This window comes from Zonotrichia albicollis, chromosome 1 (assembly GCF_047830755.1).
Source record: "Zonotrichia albicollis isolate bZonAlb1 chromosome 1, bZonAlb1.hap1, whole genome shotgun sequence".
In the NCBI taxonomy this organism is placed as follows: Eukaryota; Metazoa; Chordata; class Aves; order Passeriformes; family Passerellidae; genus Zonotrichia; species Zonotrichia albicollis.
In genome coordinates this window covers 107,812,574-107,824,715 of record NC_133819.1, presented here as the reverse complement: position 1 = coordinate 107,824,715, position 12,142 = coordinate 107,812,574, and the positions used below count along the sequence as shown (strand labels likewise).

The 12,142-nt window shown below is 42.9% G+C and overlaps 1 protein-coding gene across 3 annotated transcripts in view; it reads right to left on the bottom strand.

Moving 5' to 3' along the window:
• Positions 1–12,142, bottom strand: part of CABLES1 (Cdk5 and Abl enzyme substrate 1) — a 70,838-nt gene that overhangs the window by 11,739 nt on the left and 46,957 nt on the right. For 2 of the 3 annotated variants that reach the window (XM_074549552.1, XM_074549546.1), the window contains 3 exons: positions 6,398–6,497; positions 4,717–4,873; positions 3,829–3,932 (listed from right to left, as the gene is read on the bottom strand). In XM_074549552.1, the coding sequence (XP_074405653.1) occupies positions 3,829–3,932; positions 4,717–4,873; positions 6,398–6,497 (361 nt within the window). Of the gene's footprint in view, positions 1–3,828; positions 3,933–4,716; positions 4,874–6,397; positions 6,498–7,819; positions 7,859–12,142 lie in introns of all 3 variants that reach the window. The other variant, XM_074549539.1, reaches the window with a different exon arrangement.

The following is a 12,142-nucleotide window of genomic DNA, read 5'->3' as shown; positions in this document are numbered from 1 at the left end:
AGAATCTGCACGAATTCCCGTTTTAGCAGTATCAGCCAGGAAGACATCTGTTAACCATGACATGATGTTTCCCTTCCCCCCCACCCCTCAGCATGAATTTTTTCTACCTCTTACTGTTTATACTGCAGTAGAGAGTGCAGACTCTCCGACAAAGACAACACAAAATGAAATAATTTCTCCAGAGCAGACTGGACTTTAAATACAGCTAATACAATTAATAGAAGCCATAGAGTTGGTATTGGGGAAGTATCGAAGAATACTTTTCAGAATTGTCCCCTGACAGGCAATTTGTGGGTATTACTTCTAGAAATGCAAGAGGGAAGTGTATGCGCTCTTAAGCCTGAGACTTCATTACGGAAAAAACTAAACCAAACCAAACCAAAAAAGAACAAACAAAACAAAAAGCAAACCCCCCCCCCAAAAAAAACAACAACAACAACAAAAAACCCACTGAAAACCAAAAAATCAAAAAAACCTCAAACCAGACTAAACCAAAAGCACTTCTGCTTCCCCAGAGCTATCTTCAAGGAGGAAGCTCAGCTTCTCCTTGAGAACAGCTGAGGACTTGCAGCTAACACTTCTCTCCAAGAGTCAGGGCTAATTCAGCTCAGTAAAATTAAAAGACTATAAAGTCAATGTCAGTGATGATAAACTTAGGCTCCACAAAAACTGAGCACACCAAGTGCTAGCTGCACGTATTTCTGAGTAAATCTAAACCGGACCACACATTTTGTCTGTCCCATGCCTCAGGATAAAGCCTGCAGTGTTTACTGATGCAGCATTCACACAGACCTCAACAGAGCTTTCCCAGCAAGCACAGAAATCCTGGCCTAAGAAGCACAAGCCAGGCTCATGGGAGTAACAGCAGCGCATGCAGTCTACCCTGCCGGCAGTGACGCAGCCCAGCATCCCCTCCTCTTCCACACCTTCCCCCCATTAATTGCTCTGACATCCATAAGGAGGGGTGAGGGGAATATCGACAAGCTTGCAGCTGTCAAGCATTAATGCTAAATCCCGGCCAAGTAACGAAACTTTAATTACAAGCTGCAGCTCGCCACGCACAACAGAATGCTGGGCGCTGACAGCAGAGCCGCTCTCAGCTGCTCCGGAGCTTGTGAAAGGCAGCAATTCCAGCCCCATTCCACCCAGCACTGAGAGGCAGCAATTCCAGCCCCATTCCCCCCACCACCGAGGCAGCAATTCCAGCCCCATTCCACCCAGCACCGCAGCAATTCCAGCCCCATTCCACCCAGCACTGAGGCAGCAATTCCAGCCCCATTCCACCCAGCACTGAGGCAGCAATTCCAGCCACATTCAGTCCAGCACTGAGAGGCAGCAATTCCAGCCCCATTCCGCCCAGCCCCGGTGGCTGCTCCGGCCTCTGCACTCCTCTGGCAGAGGTCTGGCACTGCTGCAGTGGCTGTGATGGTCAGGAAAAGAGCACAGGTCTCTCGCTGGCCCCAGACTGCAATTTACTTTAATTGCAGTGTGAGCCGATTTTTATATTTGGGGGGGAAGAAAATGACTTGAAATTATAAGGCTATTATGCTCCTGCTCAGACTGATGTGAACTGCAGGGAGAGGGGGGGGGAATGTCAGGAGAGCCAGGAAAGTCTAAAACAGATGTGAGTGAAGTCTCCTACATAGCCAAAATGGCCTTATATTCAGCTCTATTGCCCAAACTGAAAATTCCTACTTAACCTGCAAGCTCCCTGAACACTGCAGCACTACTATTTCTCTCTTCTTTTGGCTGAAGGAAACACCAGGACCTTGTAAAATCTTTCAGCTGAGTACTGAAGAACAACCATCCACCCCTTAGTTTCTTGCAAAGCCATGCAGCTCCTGCATGGGACCACAGCTATGCTGCTTGGCTGTGGGCAGGTAGGGCGGGCAAAACCCCAGCCAAGAGAGCCCTCAACACCTGCCTGTGACCTACCTCAACAAAAGAAACAGAGCACTTAATGTCCTTTAGCCCTTTCTTAGATTAGTGCCTGCCCTCAGAGAGGGAGGTGGAAGTCCACAGACCCTCAGACAGTGCTGAAGAAGTGATGTCTGGAAAGGTACATTCAGGAAAAAAGCCCTCAAATGTCAAATAAGACATTATTTCAGATAAAGCAGTAATTAACCCTAGAGAAAATTTAAAAGTGGGGAGACCCCTGTCAATGCAAATATATTCTAGATAAACAATGACAAATATATTCTAGATAAACAATGACAAATATATTCTAGATAAACAATTGATTTTAACAACTGTCCTTGAAGTAATTTTTCACCTTTAGGGCATCTAGTCATACCCCTTGTCAAATCCCCAGGCAGCTTCTTTTTACAACAGAAGTACAAACACAAGACTTTGAAATGCTGTGGTCAACCAGCATACAGAGAAGAATGGCACTGAATACCCACTCCTGGATGGAGAACTCCCTTGCAGGATGCCAGCCTGGCTGCTTCCTTTTTACTCATTTAACCATGTCCACGAGAACATCAAGTTAAAAGGGGATCAGAGATCTCAGGTGATTCCAGGGGACCTGTACTGCCTGGCAGACACTCGCAGCCTGAGGAAGGTCAGAAACACAGCCACGACTGCTAGAGATGTGTTCCCTTCGGATGTTGGCTAACAATGGCTTTCTCTTGAGGGAAGACAGTTCCCTGTCCATGACAGTAACCATATCAAAACCTGACCAAATATTTTCCCACACAGATGTAGCTGCTATAAAAGGTAGTGACTTTGTGGGTTGGCAGCCAAAAAATAACTCGCCAGCCCTTAAAGGAAAACTGGTAGCAAGTAAGCAGAGGACACTCTGGATATGCCATTTGAAAATCTAGAATAAACACAGCCTTAGAACTCAGCTAAGCCTCTGTGTGTAACCAGATAAACATCCACATGAAGCACTTAGAGCTTATTTTGAAGAAGGAGCACCCACAAGCCAAATTACCCATGGGCCAGGGTGCAGATGAGAACATACAAAGGCTGTATCTTCACATACATCAGCAGTTTCTTAAATAATGTCTTCTGTTCCAAATTAAACAAGAACATGGACAGCACTTTAGACCTCAGTGTTTCAAATTCTATCATATCTGTATATAGATAAGAGAAGTAGGTCACCACTTTGGGGAAAAAAAATTATATTTTCCCTACTGCCTACTGTTACCCTGGATGTACAGTCCAGACAGATCCATGCTCACATGTGTATGACTGCACTGCATCTCGCAACAGTCCTGCTAAAATAATCTACAGACTTGGAGCAATCAAAACAAAGGCTACACAAGTATCTCACCACAGAAAACATTTAGTCAGAGCACAGAGCACAGAACAATTATGTCTCTGTATTGTTAAGGGTTTGGATATAGTGGGAAATATACAGACTCTGCTCGTAATTGCTGCAATTAAAGGAAGGACTATCCCATGGTGAAATAAATCCCTGGGAAACCAAGCTGTTCAGAGCAGTGAATGATTAGCATCAAAACACAGTATAGCTTCATGACTTCAGAAAAACCCCGATGGGCATCCTCCTATTTTGTAATAGGTGCCAGTCTAAGGAAGTATAAATTTTCCTCTGAATGCCAGAGAATGAGTGCATTGTTTGAACAAGTCTTTCATCTAAAGCATTTATGAAATACGGCGGTAATAAAAGTGTTTGCTTTTGTAATACCTCCAAGAATTTGTTTTAACATGCCTTGAGAAGTAACTGTCATTTAGAACAAAGCATTCTGAACAGCTCTTATTAGTAGATTAAAAATAATAACAGTCTTCTTAAAATATGGCCAAATGAAACCTCAACCTTCAGAATTTTGTTATGGGAATTCCTCTGTCCTACAGAGAATCACTTACCATATATGAAGGAAATATTAAAACCCGCTTATGTTTGCCACATGGCCACTGGGGATCATCTAAAAGATTTGGGTCATATTCAACAAAGTCTCCCAGGTCGCTACCTATAAAACAACAGTTTAGATATAGAATTTTGAAAGGAATTAATCACATCAAGACATCTCTGGACTTAGCAGAAGTGGAAAAGGAGTTAACAGATAATGCACAGTATTATCTCCATGCAAGGTTTTTTAAAGATATGAAAAATTGTTCTAAGTCTTGACAACTCTAAATATTTCTATATTAAGGTGATTTGCCAAGACACAGAGGACCTAGAGCTTATGAATTACCTGGTAAATGTGATTTAGGGCTTAGAGAACTGCAAAATTATATAAAGCTCCACAGTGACTTTTATTCCCGGCAACAAGTTTTCATCTGTTCAAGCAGATGTTTTGATTTGTTTCATTTATCATGCCAAAATATTTTAAGCATATAGTGCTTTGGCTTATGTTTTGTGTCCAGTTTTGTAAACATCGCCCTTTCCAGCCTAACAAAGGTCACCAGTGGAATTTACACCTTCAGCTTGTGACTACTGTGTTGCCACTGTAAATTTTCCATAGCAAAGGAAGGTAAGGACAAGCCTGATGCAGGAGGAGCAAGCAATGCTGATGACAGGAGGAGGCACGCTGGGTGCCATCAGGGCTGTCAATACCGCCAAGGTGCTTGTTTATTTAACTTCCATCCTCCACAAGCAAGCCTTCTAAGCAAATATGAAATAAGCTGTGCTTCACCCACAACAGAAGACTGTATTTACTTCATTTAAGCTAATGAGGGGACTAAAACACACGTCAGTCCTTTGCAATAGCTGCCTGCCATCAGGGTATTAAAAAGAGCTACTTGAGACGTTACCTGCATCAATGCTCCCCTGGGTGCTGTTAGCTCTTCCCAAAGAAAGGCTACGATGGCTTGCATTGCGAAATTGGGAGAAAGATGAGGTGGAGTCTATTGTGTTCCTCCGAGTTCCCAGGGCATTGGTGGGAAATAGGAACTGTGTATAAGAAACCGTCTAAAAAAAAAGTCAGAATGGACAGACAGTTAATTTCAGCCCAGCCTGGATGCAGTGGGATGCTTTTGGTGCATTCCAACTGGAAGCAAGAGAAGCCAAATTAATGAAGGATTTTCTGGATTTAGTAGTTTGGCACAGATGAATATAAACCAGTCACCTACATTTGCTTCAGTGCAGTCAGTTTATTCATGCAACAAATGCTTTTGCAAAGGCATTGGCTCTTCAGCAAAACACACACACAAACACAAACACACAAACACTCTAATACACTGGATTTACAAAATCCTACTCAAGGGTCAGATTTAAAAACATATCAGTTTGGTCAGGTTTTTTCCAGTGAGCCTCGTCTGCAGCACATTTCAGCAGCTTCTTTACTGAACTAGCATCATCTATATGGGTCCCTCAGCACACAGCTGCCAGAGGCAAATCACTTAAACACTGCTAAACTAAAGCACTTTGTCCGCTATTTTTCTGTCCCAGGACTTTGTCTGGAAAAGTCTTACTGATGTAATAAGTGAGCTCCAGTTCACAGCAATCACTGTGGGAGATCATTTACTACCCCCCCCCCAACATGGACTAAGTGTGAATGAGTAACTTGTGACAAAATTATTTTTAGAGTGCACTGATTCTCTGCTTGTACCCCTGGCCAAGAAAAAGCCATGCCTTGCTTCTTGTTGGCTCATTTTCCAACAATAACATTGCATTGAAGAAAAAAAAAATGAGTTTGAGACTCTAGACTGGTTTATGAGGAGGTCAGAAAAGGTATCAAATAAACATGTTGCATGTGAGCTTTCATTATTTATAAGCAGACAGATTGTCCTCAGGAATTTACAGCCTGTGGTCTGGCCTGACACCTGGTTAGGTGAGCACAACATGTGTAGCAGCATTGACCCAGGGCCTTTAAATCCATAGATGACAGCAGACTGAGTAAAACTGAACTGTAGAAAGTAAATCAGGATTTCAGGAAGAAATGCTTTCTTCTACAATTAAAACTGCCTCTCCTCTATATATTTATTTAAAATCAATCAGTTCCCTAAGGATTCATATTTGCTTATTCTATTCAAGTGAACGAGCTTCTGGATTTTGAAAGACTCATCAGCTTTGTGCCACTGTCTTCCTGCTCTCTGGAAAAATATTGAGCAAAATGTTATTAAATACAATTGAAAACAAATAGAATTACAGCTACAACTCTCACCAGAAATTATTCTCAAGCTCCTGACTCTGGAGTGATACAGATACACTGCAGTGATACCTCCTGCTAGAGCAAGGGGAAGGCTGTGTAATTCAGTAATGCTTTACACACTCAGATATCGCCAGAGGCAAATTTATTCAAGGATACAGAGTTGTCTGTGTTGACAGCTTGGGCAGTCCTCATAGATTTCTGCTAAGCTTATTTACGGTTGCACATACTGTCCTTTAACTACTGTGTTATGCTGCATGTTGTATTTGTGCTTATTATTAGTTAAGCCATTTTTTCCCCTTATAACATCAACTCAAAGGGAGTAGGAACTGAAGCACCCCTACCTTCCCATCTGCTCCGAGCTCCACACCTTCAAGACCAATTATTTCTTTCAGACACACTCCAGTAGAATGGCACTGGCGTCCACCATCCAGCTTCATGTCCCTGGGAAGCAGAAAGAAGAGCAGAAACAGCTCTTAGTACACACACCTTGTTCACCTCCCACCACCAAATGCTGAAACAAGGTGCAGCATCAATCCAGACATGCCAATGCAAAGCACAGACCAGACAACTTTTCCTATGGGAAGCACTTTTGTTGTCTGAAACACCTTACAGAAAAAACCCCACTTTGCTCACGGGTGAGGCTCAAAGCCCAGCCTGTGGCACAGAGCAAGGTTCCCCATTGTTGGGTACCTCTGACAGGACCTGGCACTGGGAAGGAACTGGAAGTCATACACACTTCAGGTGAGATACAACAATCCAGCCTGAACACTCCACTGCCATGTATCCAGCAGGCAGATGTTCCCACAGCACACCCCCACATTCCCCTACATGAAACAGAGGTAATTTCCTCTGGAAGATTCCAGGAAGGATTCCTGCTCCTTTGAGAACACAAGAGAGTGGCAAAAGCCCAGTGACCCTTCTGCTGGAGGCTGACAGGAGAAAGCCAGTTTTCCATGACCCTGGCATGGAAACTCGGGCATCTACTTTAGAAGGACTGACCCACCTGGCATCTTCCATTTGGAGATAAATGAGATGCCTGAGATGAGCAGGCTGTATCCTATGCTTTAGCATCATGACCAAAATGTGAGCAGAGGTAGAAAAGACTAGAAGCAAATCTGTGCTTCACAAATGAGAGCTGTATGTAACTCCACAATATATATTTTGCAATATTTTCCTGGCTGGTTGCTGCTGGAGTCCAAGTGTGTGCTCAAAACTCCGTGTGGGAGAGAGGCTGACATGGAGGCCAGGAGAAGCCCTGCAGGCTGTTCACTCAGTCGCAGGCTGGGCTATCTCCTCCTGTGACATACAATACACCCTGTTTCCAACCTATCAAACATTTTATTTCTCTGAAACATGGCCATCTTGAGCCCCCAGTAAGTCATGTACCTCACCGCTGGAAAAATCCAACATATCTATCTTCTGAAAAACATAGTTCACTGATAAAGAAAAGGCTGTATCAAGTTTCTAATCCCAACAAAGTCCTCTTAGTTTCTTGATTGGAGTTCACTTAGCACAGTGTCATATTATCATTCTTGTTTCCTGATATCATGTTACTGAGGGGTTGGACTAATAATGGTGTAAAAATAGCTCTCTGTCACAAGCATGGTATCAGCCTCTCTGCTCCTGCGCAGAAAGAGCTTAAGGGAACTATTTCTCACAGAGATAAATGCCAAATTGTAACTATTTCAGCAGTTATCTATGAAACAAACACACAACCTGAGGAAGCCTCTGAACCCCAAAATGAAAACAAATATGTGAACTACCTGAAATCAGAATAGTGTAGTTTCTTTCCATTCAAGACCCTACAGATACAGAGCAAGAAATAATGCTGTTACAACTCTGAAAACATGCCATGGAGAAATTTTTCCATATAATTAACAGACATGGATAGATAACTGTCATTCATCAAATGGAAACCTATCACCCTTTGAAAAGTCAGCACAGCAGCTTTAAAAAATAAAAAACATCTCTGAGGACTGGAAAGAAATCAGTGCCTTTGAAGCGGGGAGCAGGGTCAGCTGGCAAGTGCGAGCACACGCAGGAATGATTCCTGGACATTAGCTGAAGTTTGATGGACACTATTGCCTCCATTCCCCGTCTTTCTGATGTTTCTAAAGAGGATTCTCCTTTCAGGAGCCTGTGAACAGCACTGCAGTAATTCTCCCTGTTCTGCAAAAGCTACTTGGGGTGTTCCCCTTCTCCACATATGCTCTATATTTCTAGAAAGTATATGATTGCTTGTGTTGTAAAATGGAGTAATAAAGTGTTACTGCTTGGAGAGAAAACTCTCCATAAAGCAGAGAATTAAACTCCTTCTCTTGAGGAAAATCAGTACTAAACAATGTGCAGTTTCTTATGAGCATATAAATGGAAAGGCTCATCCTGGCTTATACGCATCCTCCTCTCTCTTGTAAAAGAGCTTGGTTAACACCTCATAAGGAATTCCTAAGCAACTTTACTATATCGTTCTTGAGTTCCCTATAAGTATGATCAACAGCAAGCAAATAAAATTTTTTGCATGACAAGCCTTTATTTTTTTTCCTCACTCCTATTAAAGACAAAGAGCTCAAGAAGGTCTTGGCAAAGCTGTTGCTGGGAGAGCAAGCCCAAAGGCTGCCTGCCCACTGCTGGGGGGACCCCAGCACAGCTGCTTCCTCCACACACCCCCAACATCCCAAGAACAACTAGGAAAGATCTAGGGGATGCTTTCCCTTAGAGCTCTCCAAATGGGTGAGTCGTGCCTGGGAAGGGTCAGGACACTTGTTTGGGTACAGCCACTGCACTGGTGTGACCATCACTGTCACCAGGTTTTGTAGGACATGTCCTTACATGGCATCAAAGGGTCCCATGAAGCAGGAGCATATGGAGGACAGGTATTTCATAGAAAAAACCAATCAAGCTTTCACTGTGTTAAAGTTATTTAAATTACCGATGGGACTGAGGAACTGCACAAACCACTGTCCAATAGTAAATGATGCTTAGAAAATGCAGAAAAGGAACAGCAGTCCTTGCCAAAGAGGCATTTCAGTAAGGAAAACTTCCTTCCTCCTCTTCCTCAGTTTTGATTTTCATGCTTTATTTCCAAAAGTGCTTTTTAGGAAACTTCAAAGAATTCAAGCAGACACCTAAATCCAAAAATAAACCATGGGAACTAATTTTACTACCTTCACTTTATTTGAGCAGGGAAAGCTTGAGAAAATGAGAAGATCAGGGATGAGATTTCCATAGGAGGCAAAAAAACTATATCTCAGTTTCTGACAAAGTTTGGGGAGTTACCCTGATTTACATCAATGTCAAGCTCTGGATATTCTATTCATGGATACCGTTTGTGGAAGACTGAGCAGTGTTAGAAACTACCCTCAAAACTAAATATACTGTCTCAGTTATCCATGAGTGCAGAATGTTGAGGAATACATGAGATACAAGTAGCTGGGCTCACAACAGGCTGAGATGCAGATTGAAGTGCAGAGCTCCAGGTAAGAGCCTGAGAAGAGAGGCCATGGACTGCCAGCCTTTGGGATAACACAGGGCAGGATGGTAGGTGACACCAGCCAGGTGAATGGACACTGGGAAACATAGGAGAGCCGGGAATTGCATCCTTTTGGGTAATAAAGGAGAGGAAAACCAGTGAGCCAGCAAGGTGGATGGACACAGAGAGGGGGGCAGGAGCCAAGGACTCGGGAGGAAGAGGAGACTTCGGAGACTGTGAGGGTATAAAAGCCCAGGGGTTCCTTGGTTGGGAACCCCCCTCAGATGCTCTGGCTGTTCCTGTGTTACTGCACCATGAATAAATGGCTTTATGGAACGAGACAGTTGGGACTTTGCCATGGGAAACCTGGGGTCAAACTTGTGAGGAAACCTGGTCTGAATGGGGTATGTGAGGAGTCAAGTGGGGACCCATTGGGTCACTGGAGCCACCCACCAAGAAGCAGCTTCAATCCCAGCAGTGCAAGTCTCTGGCACTGGAATGTGACCAGCAGTCTCTTGAGCAGTCAGACTGGGTAGTTTCCTTAGCAAGAAAAAAAATCAAAGTTTCTCCATCTAACAGAGTTCACAGATTTTCTAGGAACCATACCAGGTGACATGGGATCCCAGATTTGCTGTCAGATGGTGAAAAGTTTTACTGAGCAAATAGATAAGGATCAAAAAAAGCAATCCCATGTCTTCTACCAGCCAGGCCAGGATTAACAGAGTATAAATTGGATGCTGTTACCTTTGGAAGTATAACACTTCTTTAATGAACCAAATGTTATGCTTTGACATGATCTACAAAGTCCCATGCAACACTCCTGCTGGGCACTTGCTCTTTAAATGACAGTAACAGTTGAGCACTCTAACCTGTGAATAATTTAGGAGTCCATGAAATATTAAACAGACTTCCAGATACATGAAAAAGCCTTCTGCTTATTGCAAAAAGGAATCTGATAATTGTTGTTTAGAGATGTCAGCCCTCTGTGCCTGCATTTTATGCTTAGCTATCCCCCCCCCACTGCTAAGATTTATTCTGAAAGTAAAAGAGGTTCATGAGACATCAAGAAAAGATGCCATTCTCATCTGTCAGTGTAAATAACTTTTACTTATCATCTCTGTTTATAGAGACAAGGACAATGAGAGCTCTGGAAAAGATGCACTGGCAGTCAGACTAGCAGCAGATCTCCCACTGCCTGAGACTGCCTGCTATAATTGATCAAGAGCTTTCAGATCCTAATGCCATTAGTGTTGCCAGAACAACTCCAGCTGCAATTTACAGGGAGAAGGAGCAAAAAAACTCCTGGAAAGATGGCTCTAATGGGTCAGCCTCCTTTTTGTCTCTCCAAAGATATTTAGCTGTCAGCATGCTACTCTTCCCCTGATGTTTTGCCCAACACAGAGTAGAAGTTCAAAATTTAAACTTACTAGCTTTTGGAGATTAATTTGTCAATTTCAATCTAAGGGAACAGGACAACTCACTCAAGAATGAGCAATAGCGGCTCTATAAAATTCATACATGAGATGATGAGTTTTGAAATCTCCTATTGTGAGGGAAAAAACTTCAGATTTACGTGTCTTTCTGTAAAGCTAATATTCCCTTGGTTCCATTTTTGGTTCAGTTTGTGAGAAGCAGGGAAAATGGGCAATGGTAAAGAAATGCAGGGATATTTCAGCTTCCCTGTCACAGGCTAAAAACAGATAGTTGTTCTTCCCCAGGCCTACAGAATGATACATGCTCAGGAAAAGCAGTCAAGATTGATGACTTAATCAAAACTGCCTTACATACAAAATCTGTTGGGGAAGAGCAGCAAGGAACTCTGAAAGATGTAACAGAGTATCCTGCTTTGCTGTCTGCTTATTGCAACTATCCATATGGCAATTTAGATGCTCTCATTTCTCCTGTAAATATTGCCCTGTTTTCCACACTCACTAACCTGCCAAATTACTGATGGCAGCAAGGCAACCACACGAGTCCTTCTTTTCGCCTCATTTTGCATATGGCTTTCTTACCCAGTTTAAACATTAAATATGAACAAAGATTGCAGAGTTTAGATAAAGAAGGCTGTTGGGAATGCCAGGTCTGTGGACGAATTGATCATTTTGGTTAGATACTAATTGGGGGGATGGTATTGAAAACCTCTTGCTCCTGGCATCATTGAACATATTGTCCTGGCCAGCATTTAGTTAAATCTGAAGTTAAATTCAGCAGTGACTTATCTTTAGAAACTGGATGAAGCTGGTTAGTAGCATCTCTGAGAAGGACACAAATTCTTTTTATCTAGTGACTTGCTGCTTTACTTAAGAAGAATGGTCTGTTTCCTGGGCATCAATCCATTTGATTACTCATGCTGCATTATTTCCTTTAGCTGGAGGCAAGTTTCATCAGAGGAGTACCTGCATTTTTGTCAAGACAGCAATATCAGCAGCTATGCCTGCTGCAGGTAAATTTCTATCCACTTAATGAATTCAATGCCAGGAAGAAGAAAAGATGAGGTGAACTGGCCATCTTTATAAGGATGTGCACTATCTGATGCTTTGAGTTTTCTGTCCTGCAGCTCATCACCTCCAGCCCTGCTGTCAGTCAGTCACTGCAAGCCCAGGTCTGAGTGCTCATG